This window comes from Podarcis muralis, chromosome 17 (assembly GCF_964188315.1).
Source record: "Podarcis muralis chromosome 17, rPodMur119.hap1.1, whole genome shotgun sequence".
NCBI lineage: Eukaryota > Metazoa > Chordata > Lepidosauria > Squamata > Lacertidae > Podarcis > Podarcis muralis.
In genome coordinates, this window is record NC_135671.1 from 30,537,171 (window position 1) to 30,559,016 (window position 21,846).

At 44.8% G+C, this 21,846-nt stretch overlaps 1 protein-coding gene across 3 annotated transcripts; it reads right to left on the reverse strand.

Moving 5' to 3' along the window:
• Positions 1 to 2,414: 2,414 nt before the first annotated feature.
• Positions 2,415 to 21,013, reverse strand: MFAP5 (microfibril associated protein 5). Of its 3 annotated transcripts, none has more exons than XM_077921106.1 (9): positions 20,680 to 21,013; positions 20,285 to 20,344; positions 14,946 to 14,987; positions 13,514 to 13,540; positions 12,932 to 12,970; positions 11,741 to 11,767; positions 8,735 to 8,822; positions 7,442 to 7,515; positions 2,415 to 6,680 (listed from the first exon to the last, which is right to left on the reverse strand). In XM_077921106.1, the coding sequence occupies exons 1-9, from the start codon at positions 20,996 to 20,998 to the stop codon at positions 6,559 to 6,561; spliced, it is 798 nt and encodes a 265-aa protein (XP_077777232.1). In that variant the 5' UTR covers positions 20,999 to 21,013; the 3' UTR covers positions 2,415 to 6,558. The 3 variants fall into 3 exon arrangements, with proteins under 3 accessions (XP_077777232.1, XP_077777231.1, XP_028568806.1); XM_077921105.1 differs by having other exon boundaries at positions 12,932 to 12,973; XM_028712973.2 differs by lacking the exon at positions 20,680 to 21,013 and adding an exon at positions 20,497 to 20,614 and having other exon boundaries at positions 12,932 to 12,973; positions 20,285 to 20,347.
• Between the last annotated feature and the right edge of the window lie 833 nt (positions 21,014 to 21,846).

The following is a 21,846-nucleotide window of genomic DNA, read 5'->3' on the forward strand; positions in this document are numbered from 1 at the left end:
GATTGAAATTAAGTGGTTTCTAGCTATAATGGTATAAAAGAATATGAAAAAATGGTTTTTTATAAGTAAAAATTCAAGGTTATAATAATTTAAGATTAAAGATCTGGGTAGAATAAAGAGGGAAAGAAACTGCTGAGCTAATAAATTGAACTGGAATACAAAAAAGGGAGGCACAAGGAGGTCCGAGAAACAAGTAAATGAAAAATAATGTGATGAAAAGATTGATTGTTTTAAACTACTTTTATTTTGTATTTTTTCTTTTTCTATTTTGTAATGTAAAAATCTTAATAAAAATCTTATTAAAAAAAAGAAGAAGCAAAGGACAAGATGAGACCCCTCCCACTTTTGCGTACCAGAAATTGCTGAATCCTTCTTCAACACTGGTGATTCAGCAGCAGCCTCCATCACACCAGAAAGCTGCATGCAAGCTTTTGTAAGGCAGAGCATCTGGTACACACAGCTCTGTCCGCCAACGTTCCCTGCAACCTTTCAGCATTTGCCACCTGAGGCAGCTCCCTCACTTTGCCAAGTACTAAGGTCAGCGCTGCCCAAGGCTTACCGCCATCATTACCACTGTGCATTGGGGAAGTCTCCACTTCAGAGCAGGGTAAGCCCTGCCTGCAGCCAGATTTAAAGTGGCCTATGAGCTGTTGAGCTGTGAAATGAGCTCCTCTCCTGTTCCGATCAACAAGGAACAGCTCAGTAGGGAGAAAGAGGGTGGGAATTAGAGTGTGTAGGTGCACTGTGTTACTAAGAGTGGGGCAAGATTCCCATTCTTGGATACTTCTATTGTAATATGAAATTACTGACTGCCATGCATGAAAGGGTTAACCTGAGCCCTGAGCTCAAGTTGCCATTGGTGAGACTTAGCAGGCTCCCAGCAGCTTTTGCTTTCTCCCTCCCTCTCCTGCTTCTTGGAAGAAGCTACAGGTGAATAACGGCTTGCTCAACTCTGAGAATGTATGCATGACTAAAGGATCTTTAAACAAATATTTTCCTGTTGATTTGTTTGTGGGGGAAATTAGGGGGGACAGAAAAAAATGTAGGTGGGCTGCCCCGCCTCCCTAGTCCCTTTCCTCTCAGCCCTCCCAAGCACAGAGATTTGTGTTGTCAAATTGTGGTGTTTATTAGTCACTATAAGCGTGCTGGGCCATTTGATGAGGTTCACCCACTGAAGCTGGCCGAGCAGGAGCAGCCGAAGGTCACACGTTCTTGCTGCACAGGTGGTGAGGAGGATGTGGTTTGGACAGGATGCTGTCTGCAGCAGCAATAGTCCTGTTCATCATCACCAGCAGATGGCTAAAACCATGTGCTCACCCAGATGCAGATTGCTGCATCACTATTTGGTGTAAGAGAAACGCAGGGGAAGCAATCAAGATTCAATGAGGAATCATTCACTTGCAACCAGAGCAGCGATTTTTAGATTCCCATGTAGGAGCCATAGATCAGAAGTACACACTGCTGCATAACAGAGGTCCCTGGTCCTAGGTCCTATCACTGATCAATTACAAATGAAGGATCTCAAGCAGCAGGAATAACTCTTTAGTGTAGACTGGCCCTAAATCTGACTTGGTGTAAAGCAGTTCTGTATGGATCTCATACATCTCCTCCTTTGGATTTTAACACTATAGAACTCTTCTACGGTTCTCAATTATTTAGGCGAGGCTTGTGCAGGAGAACTTCTCAGTGGATTATTGTACCCTAGGATGGATCAGATCTGCTATCTTGTGGCGCACAATCAAGGCAGAAACCCCTTAAGATGGCAGGCTTACTTTGCTGCATAAACCTTGTGCAAGACAAAAAATGCTGGTTTCAGAACACAGAGAGTGTGGTAGAGGTGGTGTTGGTCCACAGTCTTGATCCAAGCCACTGAGATTTTGGGTGGAATTAGCAACACTCTCCTCTAGCTGCGGCCATTAAGAGCAGATTAGAACACTTTGGAGGCAAGAAAAAACACTCCAATCTGCTAAATACTTTGCAAGTGCTTGTCACAACCAAAGGACAAAAACTGGGAGGAACAGGGTACTTTGTCAGGGATAGGTCCCAGCAATCCATAACAGAGCTACAGGAAATCAATTTATCTTATAATGACAAATACCTTTTTAAGGATCATTTATTCTGTTTATTCTAAAAAATGTGTACCCCACATTTACACTATAAAGACCCCTCAAGGTGGACAAAGTATATACTAATACAAAGTGTGAACAAGTCACTGGGAAGAGAGGGTTATATACAGCCATTGGGGAGGAAGACTTGTGTCTAGGCTGTGGCTCCACATTGTGGTTGCCACGTTGGCCGACGTGTGCGACTGCATTGTTGTTTCTGCTAAGAAAGTAGAGTTGTTTAGCTGCAGACCCAGCTGATTTATATATATAATAAAGACAAAAGCCATAACATGCACAGGTACAAGGATCAATAGGAAAACAAGTTGTCTTTTAATATGTTTGAATTGTGTATGCATTCCATAAAATATAAATTCTGTTTATGTAGTGCTTTCCCCCCCTTGAAATTCCACTCCTTGACCCCGCATAAAATACAGCAGTGAAGCAGCATAAGAAATAATTTGCATTCTTTCAAAATTTGTGAACGTGTTTTATATATTTATATGTTGTACAATAACTATGGAATACATTCATATATGTTTACATTTGCATTTGGTATTCAGAACAGATTTAGATCTATTATATATGTGCCTTCTAACAACTGATGCGTACCAACGTCCCACAGTAAGGCCATCCCTTTAAAAAAATAAAAATCAGGCAGTTATTCTCTATAACTTCTTTCTTTTTACTGTGCCTTTTTACAGAGACAGATATAAAGTGATGGGAAAAATTTCACCAACTTAATTTCTGCCCATACGGCCACTGCTAGAGGCTTAAGACAAGGGCCAGTTAAAAACAAAGTCACCAACTCTACTGAAGAATTTGTGTACCATATAGTATCTACAGCAGGGCTGAGGAGACTGTAGGCCAGAGATTTCTGGACTACAGCTCTCATTATCCCTGACTATTAGCAGGCCTGGCACAAGCAGTTGGCCAGATCCAACACTGGCTGAATGCCTTAAAGGCTTGAATGGGCCCCTCACATGCCCAGCTCAGTCCTGCCCTCACTCCCCACCCTCCTTGATGGCGGCCCAGAGGCTTTGCAATAGCAGGCAATGGTGGCGTTTTGAGTAGGAGCCATGCTCCGCTCCCATCTGCCATGATCACCTGCCATTTTTTGGTTACCTGAACTAGAAGGCCCCAACCCAACAGCTCCATTAAGTGAATTGGTTTCACAGATCTGTGGACTAGGGCGTTGTATTTGGGGCGAGTTAAGATGGCGGTTGGCCATCACAGATGGAAGTTGAGCTCAGCTCCCATTCAAAAGCACCAGTGAAGCATATCCAAGGATCTGGTGGAGAAGAGTGAATGGTGCTGCCATTGTGAAAGCAGCAGCAGCAGCAACTGCCCAGCCCAGCCCTAACTGACAGGGCCCTTGAACAGCACCATGCCAAGGATTCCCCAAAGTCTAGCACCAATCCTGATCATTGGCCATTTTGGCTTTGCCTGACAGGAGCTGATCCAACAACAGCATGAGGGCTGCAGGTTACCCACCATTTAGTGGGGGGTAAGAGAGCTGGGAGGGGAATTCACATCTGGCAAGCAATGTGCCCCTTTGGTTTCAGATAGTACATGGGTAGATGAGTCTTAAAAGCCCAGGACACAAATTTTCACAGCCCTCTAGTGGCTATGGTGGCTCATTTACGAGAAGTAATGTAACTCTGGAAGTGTATACTCGATTCTGACCAAGCTAAGCCTCCTGATGTGTATTTTGCCAGATGTACAATATATTGGCTTATTTTCAGCTCTCTTCCCCTACTACTTGCTCCTTGGCTGTTTCACATATAAATGTTGATCATTCGCTGGCTACAGCTTCTAGCGGTGGTTTGCACGCATAAAATGAACCACAACACACAGCGCTTTCCTGTCGCCCGATGACAACATAAAGAATACATGTCAGCAAAAACCAATCACACATTCCATTAAGCGCTGAGAGAGATCAAGTAACATGTGAACTTGTCAAACTCTTTAATAATACCCCTTTTCAACAGGGGATTTCTTCCCTGCAAATATATGGGAGCTTCAGTTCACACAATCTACACAAACGGTAACCGGCATGAATAACTAACTTTTTGTCATGCCACATGCCAAGTTTGCAGCTCATTCCCTTGTGGAAGATGGTGAAGGTATAGACTGAGCAATTAGGTGATGAGTAAGACGCTTAACTCTGGCACATGGCAGAGCACGGACAAGACCAGTGACTACATCAAAAATGGCAATTCCTGGTGGCTACCCCATGTCAGAATTACCTATTGGAAACACTTCTCTCACTGTTTTATCTGTGCCATATTTCCATGGGGCAAGAATTGCTGCTGGCTTCCCTCTGCCCCTACTTTTCTTTGAACAGAACAGTATTTCCCCCTACCCTTCTATTTCTGAACTGGACAAATTAAAAAGCAACACTCCAGAATTATTGCAGCAGTGTAAGGAAGGCCCAGCAAACTGCCAAAGGCCCCCCCCCCAATCTGGAGTCAGGCCTGACAGTTGTGCGCCAGCACAGCTCCCATTCACTGTCTTACTGGGGCTTGCTAGTAGAAAACACCATGGTGGATTGTGCCCCATGTCACTTGGACATCAGATATCCTGTCCGCTATTAGCTGATCTAGACATACTTTTACATTCCTTTACCTAAGACTTCAACCAAGTGCCTTGCCTGTTGCGTTCAGTTTGATGGACAGCACTGGATCACAAAAGTGTTATGTAATTACAAAGCCAGCAGGAAATATTTATACCATTGTTCTGTTGGCATCAGTGTTGCTAAAGGAATTCACTTCAGCATATGGACTAGCACCAGATGGCAGCCTGGATCATTTTGATCCATGTTGCAATAAGGACTTATAAAGGGCAGTGAACAGGAGAAGCTGTAAAGCATGGGGCAGGTGCCTGAGTTATTAAGTAAAAAGAGTTAAGTTAAATAATGTTGAAAGTTGCTATGCAATTTCTATTAAAAAAAATAGGAACCAGAACATGTGGACGTGTTTACTATATGCAGGAGATGAAGGCCTCTAGCAAAGGTACCACAGAAGTAAATTAACAGCTTCCCTTTGGGACATACGGTAGCTGGAGACGAGAATTGCTTTTTCAGATATCTCAAAAGCTGAGAGAGGGGCTGCACAGTTCAGTGATAGAGCACATCCGTCACCAGCAGAAGGTGGTGGCAGTAAGTGCTGCCAACCAGAGTAGATGGACTCAGGATAAGAGAGTCTCAATATCCCTTTGGTAAAGGCATCATTATTCATGGTGTATAGACTCACTGTTGCTGCCCCCCAATTATCTCTCTTGTAGTTTTGGCTAAAGGCAACAATGGGCAAAAGAAACGAGCATATACACCATGGGCAATGATGTCACCTTCAACTCTCATGCAAACAACTCTCCGTTTCCAGCTACACTGTGTCAGCAATGACAGCCCATGGTTAATTTAAGCAGGCACTGCAACCATCCAGTATTACTGAAAAGCTCATACTTCTCTGAGACCTTGGCTTAAGGTTTCACTAATGTGGGCTTGTGCATGACCTTGCAGTGTGGTCCTTGCAGTGTCTCTACTATGGCCAGATTTGAGCCAGCATGTCTCCTTCCTTCCCCCACCTCTTGTCTCTTCCACCAAAGTTGTTGTGTGGCGATCATTAGTCAATTGTTTTGAGGAACAACCACCACCCAGGACCCAAGTTGTACACTACGAGTGGAAAAAAGAGGCAGTGAAGTGGAGACAGTGAGGTGGTGCTGTTGATGGTCTGCAGTGATGTAACCATACTTAGAACCAAGCTAAGGATGGGTGCATCCATGGTGTTTGGGGGCCCACCCATCAGTGCCATGCAGACAGACTAGAATTTATTTCTCTGCCTGCTCTTCCACTGCAGCTCTGTCATGTGCATGTGCAATCAAATCTCTCAGCCCTACACTGGCTTAGTTTGATTTCCATTATGGAACAGTGGTGGCTGAGAGAGCTAATAACCCATTTTTCTTTACAGGGGTTTAAGTGGTGTGTGCCAATGACTGAAGTTTCCTTCCCACTGCAAGAGCAATGCAGAAATCAAGTCGAGCAGCTCCTGGATATTGGCATGTTGTGCCTCCAACCTCCCAAGGACAGCTAACTTCAGTCCTAGTTACACACAGCTCAGGGGACACCAAGCTCTGGGGCAGGAGGCACATTATCCTACTGCCCCACAGGCTGAGTATACACATCTGTATATATTAAGGCAGGTGTGAACAGAGCTTTTATAAGCAGCTTGGGGCAAGAGTAACACAAAAGCATGAGCATACGAGGGTCTTGGTATCACATTTCAAAGGTGACATCAGCTGCCACCTGTGACATGTGGGCACGGAAAGTCCCTGGCCTGGAGCACCTCCCAAGGCAGGAAGTTGGGGGAAGAAGGCAAACTTAAGCTGGGTTGTAGACTGTCTGGGTTCGCCGTGATTTCATCTCCTCCTCCTTTTTATCATGCCTGCAGTTTGTTGGTCACTGAGGATCAACAGCATTCTGTCGTTGGAGCTGAGCCCGCCGGCAGGGTGGTCCTCGAGGGCGACCCGAGCGGCGGAGGCGGCGTGGTGGCAGGCCGGCCATCTGGCGGCAGATCTCCTCTAGAGACAGACGAGAAAGAGAAGGAGCTCAAGAGTGGGTTAACCATGCCACATAATTTACAACCCAGCCATATGCACACGTGGGTGTACGTTATAGTTAGTGGTTAACAGCACATCTGTGAGGGGGGAAAGGGTTGCGGGGAAAGAGTCTGACACCCCTCTCTCCCTATTTTCTCCTCCTGAAGCAGTTTTACTTAAAGGGGGGGGGGGAAGCATCAGCAGCATTGTGAAGTAGAATGGCCCCCATTCAGACTCTTCAAATTGTGGCCACTGAGAAAGGACAACTTGCTTCCATATATGCCAAGTAGAGGATCAGAGGGATGCTGCCGCTGATTTCAAGATACTTCCTTGGGAGTAGGGGTGGGAAAGAAATTCAATTCAGCTTGCACTTAAAGGCCAATCTATCGAATCTGCACTTTCAGGAACAATATGAGAACTGAAACAGCCGTTCTTTGAAACTTGAACTTATCTGAATTTTGCGGTGTATTTCTCCAACCACAAATGTCTTATATTCAAGACAGAACATCTCTGGGTCTTCAGTTTTCTCCACTATTGCTTTTGCCATTAAGCCCTTCACCATTTTTGTACCTTTCCCCATTTGCCAGCACCCTTCTTGGATTATGTTGCCTGCCTCTGAATGTTGGCCATTCACACAAGGGCATACACCTGTGATATAGGCCATCTTCTTCCTCTAAGAGAAATTGAGCAACTTTATTTCTTCCTGGTTTATGGGGCACATCCCTATGGGCATCTTTACTCACCCTGCATGGCTTCATCCTCTTTGCAGACAATGCGAGAGCAGATTTCCTTGTTTATCATGTATGTCCGGCGGACACTGTCACCAGAAACAGGGGTGGTGGGTGGTGGGGAGAAGGCAAACAGTAGGAACATAAATCCTTGTGCACCAAAAACTGATACCAACAAATAACTGTGGCTGAACCATTGCTAGCAGAGGTGCAAAAGGCCAAACTACACATTACACACAAATGTATGTTACAGAACCTACACAAGCTTGTTTTACTACGCTTTACCTAGGTTGAGCTAGGATTATAATACTTCAGAGTTTTGGGGGTTCTACCCTTTTTTTGAATTTTGGTCATTTAAAGTTTATGATTTTTCTATTTCCTTCTGAGGAAACTGAATAGTTCAGTGAAACGAGGTTTGTAGCCGGCATCCTGTAAAGGCTTTGTACAATTTTAGGTTTTTCTAATTTTTTCCTTAAGCTTTTTGCTTTTTCTTATTATTTAGTTTATTTCCTCAAGATGATATTTCTAGTCGATTACTTCTCGTTTCAGGGATTTTCACGGTATTTCATTTGATTTGTTTTACAGGAAAAGCAAATGTGTGGACTGTGATTTGGAAAAGAAAAGCAGTTGCTGGGGGAAAGGGGAGGCGTATGAATTCCCTGCCCTGCCCTTTGCTTCCTTGTTCCAAATCTGCCTTCTAGAGAGTCTGGTGTTCTCTAGATTACTCAAAACTACCATCAGCCTCAACCAGCATTATCTGGAATACAGATAATGGCCCTGTGCCCTGGGTAATTGCTGAGAAATATGATCAAGTGAAACTTTCATTTGGACAAAAAAGCAAGTCTCCAGCTGTTGCAGCTGCAGAAAATGGATGAAAATAGATGGCCAGTTCCTGCTTTAAACTGTGCTAAAAATGGGGTGGGTTAGTATCTGGTGGGGGCGGGAAATTCCAGTGATAGTTCACAGCTTCCTGTGCCACTCATGGCATTCATCCTTTTGTCTTTCTGCCATGGTATACCAGCTGCCCCTTTAAATGACTCCTGGTCGTTTAAATGTTGGCGGTTGTGGTGTTTAACCATTTTCAAATGTTTTAAAAATTGGTTACAAGTCACCTAGAGATTGCCCTGTGTTAGGCAACTAACAAATTAAATTAATAATAATTACTTTTCACAGATCATTGTAAGAAATCGTATCCAAAGACGCCTGCCAAAACTATCTGTATTATCTTGTAGAATCATAGAATATGGGGCATCTTAGCAGAGAATTCCTAAACCTTCTCAGCTTCTACCAGAGTGTCTCCTCTCTTACCTGGTAACACACAAGTAACTGATGCATTGCTTCACCGGCTTATGAACAGAGTACAACCGTGTACAAGGAAATTGCTCTTCACGGCATTCTGGGAGCAAACAAAGAGGGACATGTTCAAGTTAATGCCATGAGTGTGGCTACATCAACGGGATGGTGGCTCATTGAAACTGACTGCCAAGAAACCAAGTGAGATATTTCCCTTAATGACACTGGCTTGCAGTAACTTTTCTACTGTTTCCCCTTGCAGACTGAAATTTCATTCTGCTCACACCATGCCATCCTATTCACATGCTGAATTTTGTGCAAAGTACTCCACCCACAGAAAATATTTCGCAAGCAACTTAGATAAAATCAATGCAGAGCTGTGTCGTGCAGACTTTGGCAGTATATTCAATCTAGAACAGACACCTATGAAAGTCAGCTGGAAAATAAGTGGGAAGACCTTCTGAACTGGCAGTGTCTGACTAGGAACAGGACTGAGGTGGTAGTGGGTAAGTCCATGAAAACATCAAGTGAGGAAATCAAATTCCATGCTACAGATTGAAAAATTCAAAAATGAAACTGTCACGATCACAACGCATTTATATTAATTTATGGCGCAGACACATTGGGAATACTTGAGTAGAGTTCTGGGCATCACATGTCACAAACTGTAGTATTTTGGGACAGACACAAAGAAGTACCTCTGCACAGAATGAATAGTTAAAGTGGAATTTATTCCCAAGAGATACAGACAGTGGCGTCGCAAGGGGGGACCGCGGTGCACCCCGGGTGCCATGCCTGGGGAGGGGTGTGTGACAAGAAGGCACCCCACGGGGTGCTCGGCCCGCCGCCCCCGGGCACGGCGGCGCAAGCAGCCATCGCGCTGCCACAGCTGCATGTTGAGGATTCTCCGTTCACAGCTGTAGCTGTGAGCAGAGGATCCCGCCACCGTCTGTATGGAGTTCGAGCGGCGCCGGCGGCATACCGCTACGTACAACGCATGCGCGGTGTTGCACGCATGCGCTGTATGTAGCGACGCCACACATGTGCTGTACATAGCAGTTTGCCACCGGCGCCGCACGGACAGCGGTGGGATCCCTCCATCGCCGCTACAGCTGCAAGGATCCCGCCACCGTCCATACGGCGCTTGGGTGGTGCCGGTGGCAAACCGCTACATACAATGCATGCGCTGTATGTAGCAATGCTGCACATGCACTCTATGTAGCAACGCCACACATGTGTCGTATGTAGTGACGCCACACATGCGTCGTATGTAGTGGCGCAACGTGTGCGCAGCCAGCGGTTCCCCCCGCCCTGGCTGCTGGTTAGCCTTTGTTTGCCCCCGCACACAGTGGTGGCTATGGACTTAAATGTACACATCTTGCAGTCTCTCTGTCTTGTGGGTTTATTGGGAGATAGTGAAGGCTAGTCAAATTCGCACCAATTCAATGCTGGAGTGGTGTGTCCCATCAAGCAGACAATCTGAGCATCTTTAAAATTCCTGCCACCACCAAGCCATCTCCAGATGTATTGCACTAGATTTACCCTATGAGATCAAAAGGGGCTCACAGAACTGGGAAATGGAGATTCTGAATGACTGGCCCAATTTGTGCAGCAGACCCTGGGGAGGACACTGTTCCTTCCTTGCTTTCACCCAAAGAGATGCTGAAAACCCATTCCTTCACAAATAGTGGTTTCCATTAGCACCCTTAACCAGGGCTTTTTCAGGGGGAACTCGTAGGAACTCAGAACTGGCAGTTCTCAGGTAGGTGCCATTGCCATTCTAAGAGATAAGGGAGCTGTTCATGGTGAATTCCAGCACCTCTTTTTCTAGAAAAAGAGCACTGCCCTTAACCCTTAAGCTTTGGCTAATACATTTTGTGGATTCAGGTTTATTGTTTTTATAGAATACTTTTGCAAGCCACTTTGACGTGTGTGTTTTAAGTGGGGCTATACTTCTTTTTTTCATGAGTTTATAGGGGAAACAGTGTTTGAATCATGCACATTATTAATCTCTGCGACTCTAATTGAGGTAAAAGTCCAAAATGTGGATGGGGTCAGTATCTGCACATGACTCAGTCCTGCCCACTCAGTCCCCAGCCTACGTGAATAAAATGAAAAAACCAAAAAGCCCCTTCCTTGCTTAGCACAGGAAATCTGGGGCCAATGTACACCGGACCAGACACATGGGGTAGGAGGTGGGGCTTGCACACATACCCCTGGAACTGCCCACACTTTGAGCTTGTGTGTGCTCAAATGCCTGAACATGGCTATGTATCGAAATAGCCAATATTTAATATGCAGATGTGGAACTGTGTGGATTCTTTCTGCTAATACAGGAACCAGAAAGCACCTCATGAAATTCGCATCAGATGAGTGCATTTCTCGGCACTGATACACCCAGCACAATGTTGACCCAGAAATTTCAAAAACAACTACAGTGGAACCTTGGTTCTCAAACGCCTTAGTGTTCGAACATCATCATTTTTTATAAGGAAACCAAATGCTTTTCTTTTTAAGTAGTTTGGAACCTTTTTTCATCTTCACTTTACTGCCAATGGATGAAGACTTGTTTGCTGTAACTTCTGGAAGCTCTGTGATTAAAACATTCGCTTGAACCTGCTCAAAAGTTTCTGCAATGCTCCTCCTCTGCCACCAAACCACAGATCAAATAATAAGTATCTGGCTCGTCATGTGGTCTGAACTCAGGCACATGGTTTGTTCCTTCCAAACAAAGAAACAAACCATGAGCACTAAGCCCAGAACAAATATGGGTTTATTTCTGGTTTATCTGGAGGAAAAAAACTACAAGGCCAGGTTTGGATAATGCAAGGCACAGTGGAGGGGTGTGGGGAGAGAGAAGCGTCATGAAAACCTTTTGAGCAATGTGCACCAGCAAGCCAGTCATCTGCATTAACCCCATTTTGTTTTAAATTATGGTTTTATGTGTGTGAGTCAGGCCATTGGTTGAACAGGGAAAAGCGAGCAGGAGAAGAAAGAGATAGAGAACAAAATTGAATTTACCAGGTGCTGTTGATGGGGCAGTGTCACCTGGAATGAAAAGGGAAAGGGTTAAAAAACAAATAATAATAATAATAATAATAATAATAATAATAATAATAATAATAATAATAGAAAATTCATACCCCGCCCATCTGTCTGGGCCTCCACAGCCACTCTGAGCGGCTTCTAACAGAATATTAGTAAAGTAAAGGTAAAGGGACCCCTGACCATTAGGTCCAGTTGTGGCCGACTCTGGGGTTGCGGCGCTCATCTCGCTTTATTGGCCGAGGGAGCCGGCGTACAGCTTCCGGGTCATGTGGCCAGCATGACTAAGCCGCTTCTGGTGAACCAGAGCAGTGCACAGAAACGCCATTTACCTTCCCGCTGGAGCGGTACCTATTTAGCTACTTGCACTTTTGACGTGCTTTTGAAGTGCTAGGTTGGCAGGAGCAGGGACCGAGCAACAGGAGTTCACCTTGTCACGGGGATTCGAACCGCCGACCTTCTGATCGGCAAGTCCTAGGCTCTGTGGTTTAACCCACAGCGTCATGTGTGTCCCAACAGAATATTAAAAACACGATAAAACATCAAACATAAAAAACTTCCTTAAACAGGGTTGATGTCTTCTAAAAGTCAGATAGTTGTTTATTTCCTTGTCATCTGATGGGAGGGTGTTCCACAGGGTGGGCGCCACAACCAAGAAGGCCCTTTGCCTGGTTCCCTGTAACCTCACTTCTTGCAATGAGGGAACTGCCAGAAGGCCCTCGGAGCTGGACCTCAGTGTCCAGGCTGAATGATGGGGGTGGAGATGCATTTCCCAAACTGTGGGTCAGGAAGCCTGTGCAACTAGGTTGCTTGCCTTATAAATTATAAATAAACCCCAAATAATTATTGTTTTTAATTTCTAGTTAGATCCTTACTGAACTCCTGCCCGCATAGCATTTGCTGGAGCCTGTGATGCAAACTTTGTTGCTAGTCATCAGGACAAAATGTTGGCAGGCACTCGCCCGCTCCCTCCCTCCTCCCATCCTAAGTTTCCTCTCAAACCCTTTCTTCACCAGAGCAGATCGAGGAAGGAGAAGCAGGTAGTGTGCTCAGCTGCAAGCTGCAGCCCCAGCCCCAGGCCTTGTAAAGCAATCTTCTAACTCGTAGCAGCAAAGAGCCAACACTGAAGGCTGACAAGGCATTGCGTGCACCAAAATGGGAACTGACCTGGCACATCTGCTGCTCCTGCTGCAGGGTCAGCTGCATCTGCTGAAAGGAGAAGGGATGTTATAGTGTGGATGTGCATATATATATACCCAAGGAGCATTCCACACATTATGTGGCAGCAAACCTGGGACTCCCACCAAGTGTTCACTTGGCAGACCTGGTGATGCACGTACAGTCGTACCTTGGATTCCAAACGCCTTGGTACGCAGATGTTTCGGCCCCTGAACGTCGCAAACCCAGAAGCAAGTGTTTCGGTTTGCGAATGTTCTTGGGAACCCAAACGTCCGATGGGGCTTCCATGGCTTCTGATTGGCTGCAGGAGCTTCCTGCAGCCAATCAAAAGCTGTGAATTGGTTTCCAAATGTTTTGGAAGTTGAACGGACTTCCAGAACGGATTCCGTTTGACTTCCAAGGTACCACTGTACTTGTATGATACCTGTGTTTGCAAACAGAGGTTTGTCTTCTTCATTAAGCTGCACACTAAAAAAATCAACAAAATCTTAGGCATAAAGATAGAAAGCAGCATGTGCAAATTGGCCTCGACACTAGAGGTGGATGTGCAAAAAGAAGAACTCAACTCACCCACATCACCCGGTATATCAGGTGCATCTGAAAAAAAGAGACAACGGGTTTGTAGCCATCAGTTGTTTGGCGCACAGCTATGCACACCGTTGTTTGTTTCTCTTTATGAATCATTTCCTATGAAACATCTTAAAGCAGTTTTACAGTAAAACACAAACAATCAAAAATTAAAACAAGTTGATATATAAAAACAATTTCAAATCCAATCCATCAGGCTATTCTGCTAGTGGATCTGAGGACCGGTCAGGCCCAGAGGTGAAGGGGTGATGGTGTGGCTGTTTTTACTTACACACCCACTCACAACCCACCCACTGCTGCTATTGGGCAAATTCTCAGTTCCACATTTTAAAATTCTCCAGAAAATATTTGCTTGTCACATTGTAACTGGCAAAACCACAAAAGAATGCTGAAGGACACACGACTGTGAACAACAAGATAATAATGAGGGAAGTTTACAATAAAGTAGACAAAATATCAGTACAAGCACAATGTGTACATACTTTCCAGCATTACAAAGAACCATACAGTACAAAAATTGTTGAAGAATGCTCTAAGCCGCTGACAAATATCATAACACTTGTAAAGTATACATTTCTGGAAGGTCTTTGTCTGCCCATAATTTTGGACCTTTGCAGTGGTATTGATTCGTTTTGGAATCAAGTAAATTCTTTGGAGAGATAGACATCCCTGAAGTCCTCCCAGTTATGAAAACTGCAATCGGGGCCTTAAAACACTTTTGAAATGTTATTATCTGAGGAAATTCTTGGAAGCAGGACCTTATCCTGAAGCCGGTCATCAACTGCTTTGAGCATTCTTCAACGCCAGCTACAGTACTGTTTGTGCTTTATGGTTCTTCATAAGAATTGCTTGAATGTGCACTCTGCACTTTCAGTGATATTTTGTACTATACAAAGAGCAAGCATTTGAAAACGAAGGGAATCTGGCAGCTTCACAGGATGTAGCATCCATGCTGTCCTATTTAATTAGCAGAATATATTTTACATGGGCATGCATGATTTATGCTCAGATACATGCCTATGCATATATGTGTGTGCATGCCTATACATATATGCACACACACACTGCCATATTATAGATGCCATATTATAGGTCCCTTTAATATGTGCCTCCCATATATGAGCACACAAATTCAAACACCACATTACAGAGCTGCATAACTGCACTAAACATGATTATGCAGACTGAGGCTGAATCTACTCTGATCTAAAAACCCCCCATGCAGTTTTCCATTGACTGCTGTACAGAGCCCCCTGGTGTCACATTTTTATAACACATATATAATGTTATAACTCACAAGTACTGTATAGATTAGTTCTGAATCTAGTGAGATTTACTTCCTGGTCAAGGGTCCCTTTACCTTTTTACATCTGTTTAGGATTGAAGCATTGGTGCAGAATTAAAGGAAACGTACCTGTAGGATCGTCCTGAGCAATGACCACAGGCAGAAACCAGTCTAGGACAAAGAAAAAGATTGTTTCCCTTGTGTAATTCTCATGTGTTAAAATAATGCAGCAGCAACAAATTAGTGATATCCTTACTCTCCCCCAACCAAAGATGGAACTGCAGTTCCCACATTGCTAAAGAAAGGGAGGCAGGAGAGAGAGCCATAAAGGTTTTTATTGTTGTTATTTTTTGGAGGAAAAAGAATAAATAATGAAAACTGAGTTTATACTTTTTCCACCCTTCACCGCAAGATCTCAGACCAGGTTAGAACAATGCAGTAATATAAAACCATATAAAGCGTACAGTTACAAAGATTAAACAAGCCCAGCCAGAACACAACACTAAATATTCAGCAGAATAGGTGGGTCCAGCAAAGCAAAATATCTTTATGTCAGCGTATTGTTTGTTTGTTTACTTGCTTGCTTGTTGTTGTTTCAATTTATATACTGCCCTTTATCAAAAGATCCCAGGGTGGTGTACAATAGAACATCAATGATAAAAATATAATAAAAAGCCTACTGCCAGACAGCCTAATAAAAAAAATAGCCATCATAACAACAGTCCTCTCCTGCCTCAGTCTGCTCATGGGCAGGCCAGCCCTGACAATGACCAAGCCCTTTGTGTCCAAGAGAGACTGTACCTGGTGAACCAGCCACCGAGGCTGCATGAGCCTCCAAGGACAGGGTTGGACCCACAAGCCCCGCCTCCCAAAGGCATGGACTTGACCCTTCCAGGGCAGTGCAGAACATGTCACCTCTCCACCTACCCGACTTGAGAACTCAAAACATATAAGGCCTGTTCATTTTCAGGATTCAACTTTAATTTATTTACCCACATAAATGGGACTTTAAAAACAAACCAAATGTAATACGGCACAGTGGTACCTCAAGTTACAGATGCTTCAGGTTACAGACTCCGCTAACCCGGATGTTGTACCTCGGGTTAAGAACTTTACCTCAGGATGAGAACAGAAATTGTGCGGTGGCGGCAGCGGGAGGCCCCATTGGCTAAAGTGGTGCTTCAGGTTACGAACAGTTTCAGGTTAAGAACGAACCTCCAGAACGAATTAAGTTCTTAACCCGAGGTACCACTGTATACGCTTTTGTAGACTCAAACCCAGGCTTATGCCATAATAAATGTGTTAATCTTTAAGCTGCTGAAAGACTCTTTGACTGAATTTAGACTGTTACAGCCATAATTCTCTGTTATGCAAAATACCCCTCTCCCCTCTAGATTTTGTATAGCTTTATACATGTTGGCAATCTGTGGAGTCTCCCAATTAATGAACAGCAAACATTCCAAACATCTGGAATATATCAAGGCCAAACTGCATATGATAAAGGACATCTGTGATTGAATTTCCTAACATTTATAAAACAACAGCTGTGTGTGTGCCTGTTGATTTCATATTGGAAGGCGGTTAACCTTCTCCCCCTGTGCTGTTTTCCCAGTAAAAATCTGTCCCTGCAACTAATATTACAACTCTTAGGGGAGCAAAGGAAAGGGTTAAACTCCCTCCCATCCTTGGTGATGTTTCTGTGTTGAAATTAATACCTCCTACAGCTGCTTTGACTTTTTGAAGTTAAAGGGAAAGATATGAGTGATGCAACAAAGCCCATTGCCGCCTGCCGAGCTATTGGCTGGTCAGTGCTTTTTTTCTGGGGGGACGCAGGGGTATGCATACCCCTAAACATTTTGTGAATCTAAGTTTGGCCTCATTGAGGAGCAGTATTTCAATATGAGTAGGAAAATGAGAGTACCCTTAAACGTGTTTTGTGTTGTTTTTTAAAGCATTGGCTTTTAAAGCATTGGGAGATGAGATAAGGTGATAGAATGAGCAACTTCAGGGGTGCTTCAGTTGTTTTAGACTGCCTGCTTACTGGAAGGCTATCTGCTTGATGTGTACATTTGTAAATTAATGGATATTTAAACACTAGTTGCCGCTAGGACTCCCTTCTCTAGACGAAACCGACCTGCAGCGCTATCCTGGAACCTCTCTCTGCTGTTGGGGTGGCCCATCCTATTTCACCACCTGAGGCAACGGAAAGGTGCCTTCCCTCCTCCACTGCCGCCTCTGCCCACCTGCCGGTCCTCACTGGGGTTGTGTGGTGGTGGCTTCCAAGTTTTGGCAAGATCTCGTGAGAGGTCCATGAGATCTCACGAGAACGCAGAAGCTGCCTGACATGAATGAGCCAGCGGGAAACCACACAGACCAAGTTGGAGTTAACTCTTTATTAGGAAAGACAGGATCTGCACAGGAGTGTCATGCCTAATGGGCACAGCAGCTCATCTCCAGCAGGTCTTGCCCCCTGAAGCAGTTGCTGAGACTGAAGGGCACCCCTCCTCTCCAGGGCCTTTCCCAAGCAACCTGAAACTGCACCTTCATAAAGCTAACTTTCCTCTGCTCTCTTCATGCCTCTTCTGGTTCTGGGAGACTGGGAGGGAGGGGAGCTTGTCGCAGCAGAAAGGTGAGAAACCCATGACTTCACTGGCCTGACTCATCTCTGCCTCTTGGCCTCCCTCCTCCCTCCTGCTTCAGCTTCTGCCTCTGATTCTGGATTTCACTTTCCCAGCAGACTCTCTCAGCTCACTAAGCCGTTGCCTCTTCAGCTTCTGAAACTTCCCCCTCCCAGTCTTCTCCCTCTTCTTCCTCTGACCACTTATTGTCGTCCCACCATCACTCCTGGGCTTTGAGCCGTCTTCCCCTGCAGGTTCCCCAGCTGGTTTCTCCCACCATTCCTCAGTGTCCAACCAGTCCACAACAGCAGAGAAGAAGCAGTGGCTTCCATTGAGATCTTGCTAGAACCTGGAAGTGGTGGCGGAGGAACCCTCTCCGGCACCCGGGGCAGGACGCCGAGGGGCGGGGGCGAACTGCCTGGTGGTGCACACGCGACGTCCATATGGACTGTGCACACGCGGCAGCCCACGCACTCCGAACGTGCTGCTGCTCATGCACACTGTCCATATGGGCGTCCGTACGGAGTGCGCATGTGTGGCGGCCCGTATGGACGCTGCGCAAGAGTGGCCCGTATAGATACCGCGTGCGGCGCCCATACTGACTGCATGTGCCCTCAACCACTCTACAGCTGGGGGAGGCAGGGGCCATCTTGTCACACACACACCCAGTGGGGCACCCAGGGTGGCCTGCTCCCTCCGCCCCCCACTTCATACACTCCTGCCCAGAAGCCGCCACTGCAGTCGCTTCTCCAGTGGCTTCTGGTGAGACCTTGTGAGACCTTCTGGAATCTAGAAGCTGCCACCGCCACAATGACAGAGTGTCCATGGGGTTATTGTCCCTTGGATTCCGTGGCCCGAGGTGGCTGCCCCTGTCTGCCTCATGGATGGGCCAGCCCTGCTCTGCTCCAAGGGGAAGGTTGCAAAACCACACTTTGCTTGTTTGAAACTACAAAAGGACAAGGGAAGTGATTGTCCTGGTAGTTGAAAGATGGGAAAGGTTCTTTGCAGAACTGGACAGGAGGAAACAGCTGCATTAGCTGTAAAACTGGCAATGCATAGCAGCAAATGGCAGATGAAAACAACAGGCAACAAGGAGATGGGGTAACCCTTTAGATACAGTTAGATTAAAAATTTCTATTGGTTTTAGACCAGTTTAACTATTATGGCGTTTCCCCCTGAAGAATCGTGGCAACTGTAGTTTAGTGACAATTTTGAGAATTCTGTGTTAGTGGTTCCCAGCCCTCTCACAGGACAGGTCCCAATATTCCCCAGGAAGAGGGAATTATTCTAAAAACTACACTGAAATCTTGTGCCACAATTACACAGGAATAGGCCCCACACTACTAAGTGGGTTTTATATCTGTGGTTGCATGTCAATAGCGTAGAAATAAGCCATAGCCTGCAGCCAATTTGTAGTGTTATGCTGTAGATCTGCTTTTAAAGTTTATATATATATAAACATATATATATATATATATATATACACACACACACACACACACACACACTTGTAAAACTTACCCTGGGGTTGAGCTAATGTTTAAAATGGTTAAATGTTTAATGTTTAAAAAGCTCTGAGTTGGGGCATGGGCTGACTCTCATAGAAAACATTGCAGAACATTCACGTTGTGAATAAAATTTAAAAGAAAATGCTTTTTTTAAAAAAAATAAAAGACCAGCTTGTTTCATTTTTAAAAGCATACATTTCCTTAGTCTACAATTCACTTTATCCGATACGGAAATTGGATGAACAGCAAGTATGAAAGTTTTTTCAATTTGGAAGGAAAGCTCCTTGGTGAAATCTTAAAGTGATATGCATTCCTTTCTTAACTAAATTAATTTCTTGTTCTATTAAGAGAGAGGAGTCTATAGTCCACCAAAGACCTCAAGTGACGGACCTCAGATAAGTTGGTTTAGGCAGACAGAAGAAAAGTGAGATTGCAGAAAAAGGACAGATCCAAATATTTTGTTGCTTGAACAAATCACTGGATTCTTTAACCTGATGGAAGGAATTATGATCTATTGCTATTAAGATGAAGATTCCACTGAGGTTTCCTTCTAAAATGTTTGTTGTCATTTGCTTCATTTCAGCACCTGATAAAATGTTGGAATCACAGAATTGTAGAGTTGGAAGGGACACTGAGGGTCATCTAGTCCATAGCTGTCAACTTACAGATTTGAAAATAAGGGACCAGCAGCCTCGAAAATAAGGGATCAGCAGCCAAAATAAGGGATCAACAATTACTTTGATAAAATACATATTTGGTTGCATGCAAATGGCTTTAGATACCTATTAGGTCCATAAATTACCATATAGCATATATTCAACACAAAAAACAGCAACAATTTGTTGTTGACAAAGGACAGCTGGATATAGAAAGGGCTTCATTACCTTCAGTAGCTTATTTAAGGGACATCATCAATAAGGGACAGTAGTGGGACATGGCGCTGGAATAAGGGACTGTCCCGCCAAATAAGGGACGCTTGACAGCTATTATCTAGTCCAACGCTGGAATCGCAACTAAAGCATCCATGACAGTTGGCCACCCAGCCTCTGTCAATGAAAGCTCGTGCTCCTCAAGTACACACACACACACACACACACATGCACAAACTGACCTGACTCTGAACTTAAATTTTGTCAGTATAGAACAGCCTCCATGTCAATTTTGCCCCTGGGCAAATGTCCCTTTCACCCTAGCCTGGTCCTCCTCCTCCTGTCCTCTCTTGCCCTTGGTGCATCTTCTGTATCAAATCCTTTTTATCACAGAACAATAGCTTCTATATTAGCATATAGGCATCAGGAAAAATATGACAAATCCTGTTTTAGCTTCCACCGGATAGACTCACCAGTTGACAGGGCAATGAGAGCTACAAGACACAGCAGCTTCTGAGCTCCACAGGCCATCATACCTGGAAAGTGAGGAAGAAAGAGAGACAATCAGTTAAAGCTACTTGCAAATTTTGTGCACATTTTTGTTTTTTAACCAACTGATGCCCAGCAGGCTCCTTTATCTCCCCCCCCCCCCACTTTCTATGACCAGAAGGCTTGCTTGCTCTACCTGATAATCACACAATTCAAAATAATTCTAACTGAACACAACTCTGTCTTTCCTTTCTTTTCTTCTCTTCTAACCTCCCGACATCTATGTGCTGTCGTGTACCCACTTACTATATCGATTGCGCGCTACAAAATCCCCCTCTGCGAAAGAAATAAAAAATTAAAAAATTGAGACACAACTCCTTCCCTTCACTGTCATTGAGGCACTCGGTTCCTTTGCACTGTGGACAGAGCCTCCTCCCTTCAGCTGGTCCCCCTAGCTTGGCCAAAGTGCCTAGCCGCTCCCAGTCCCAGCAAACATTCTCCTTTGGCTTGCCTTCAAAATCCAATTCAGCAAAGTAGTAGTAGGATTTGGTGTCATCATGCAGATGGAATGAGGAGAGGGAGAGGGGGAAAAAACTGTCCCATGACCTCACTGAGTTTATTGTAGCTCGAGAGGAATCGGCACCTCCTATTCCCTCCGGATGAGGAATAGCCAGAGATGGAGTCCCACCGTCTGTCATGCATGTGCCTAATCTGCTTCATTTTGCCCTGAAGAGGATGAAGCAACGCTTATTTTCCCGTGCGAATTCTCCCCAACACAATGTATCTTTTTCCTGGAAAGAAGCATTCCAGTAAACCCAAGCCTGGCCTCAAGGCCAGCCTGACCGTTAGGTAGGGTGAAGTAACATAACTGTTGAAGCAGAAGAATTGGAGGTACCACCACAGAACAGCAAATTGTCAATAGCCTAGTTTATTATTGTTGTTTTTAAATGCCACAATGAGAGTTGCCCTTGGGGATGTTCTGCCTTGGGCATCAAAATATCTTGTGTCCATAAGATGCAGTAAGGTGACAACCTTGCATGGTGATGGTGGCCGATGGGTCTCAAACCCTGGGTGAGTTTGGGAATTCTCCTACATGTGAAGACAGGCTCCAGCAGATTAAGTGGACAAGACTCAGACTGGGTCCAATAGATAAAAAGGCAATTTCTGCGAATGCTGACAAGGAAGTGAAGGAAAATTCTGATACTAAAACCTCCTCTGCCTTGTGGGATATCTTCAGGGGAAGAAAAGACTAAGAAGTACAGTGGTACCTCGGGTTACATACGCTTCAGGTTACAGACTGCGCTAACCCAGAAATAGAACCTCGGGTTAAGAACTTTGCTTCAGGATGAGAACACAAATCGTGCAGCAGCGGCGCAGCAGCAGCGAGAGGCCCCATTAGCTAAAGTGGTGCTTCAGGTTAAGAACAGTTTCAGGTTAAGAACGGACCTCTGGAACAAATTAAGTACGTAACCAGATGTACCACTGTAAACCCTACACAAATCCAGAGTGGATTTGTCCCTAAGACAGTTGGATGACATCTCCTTCC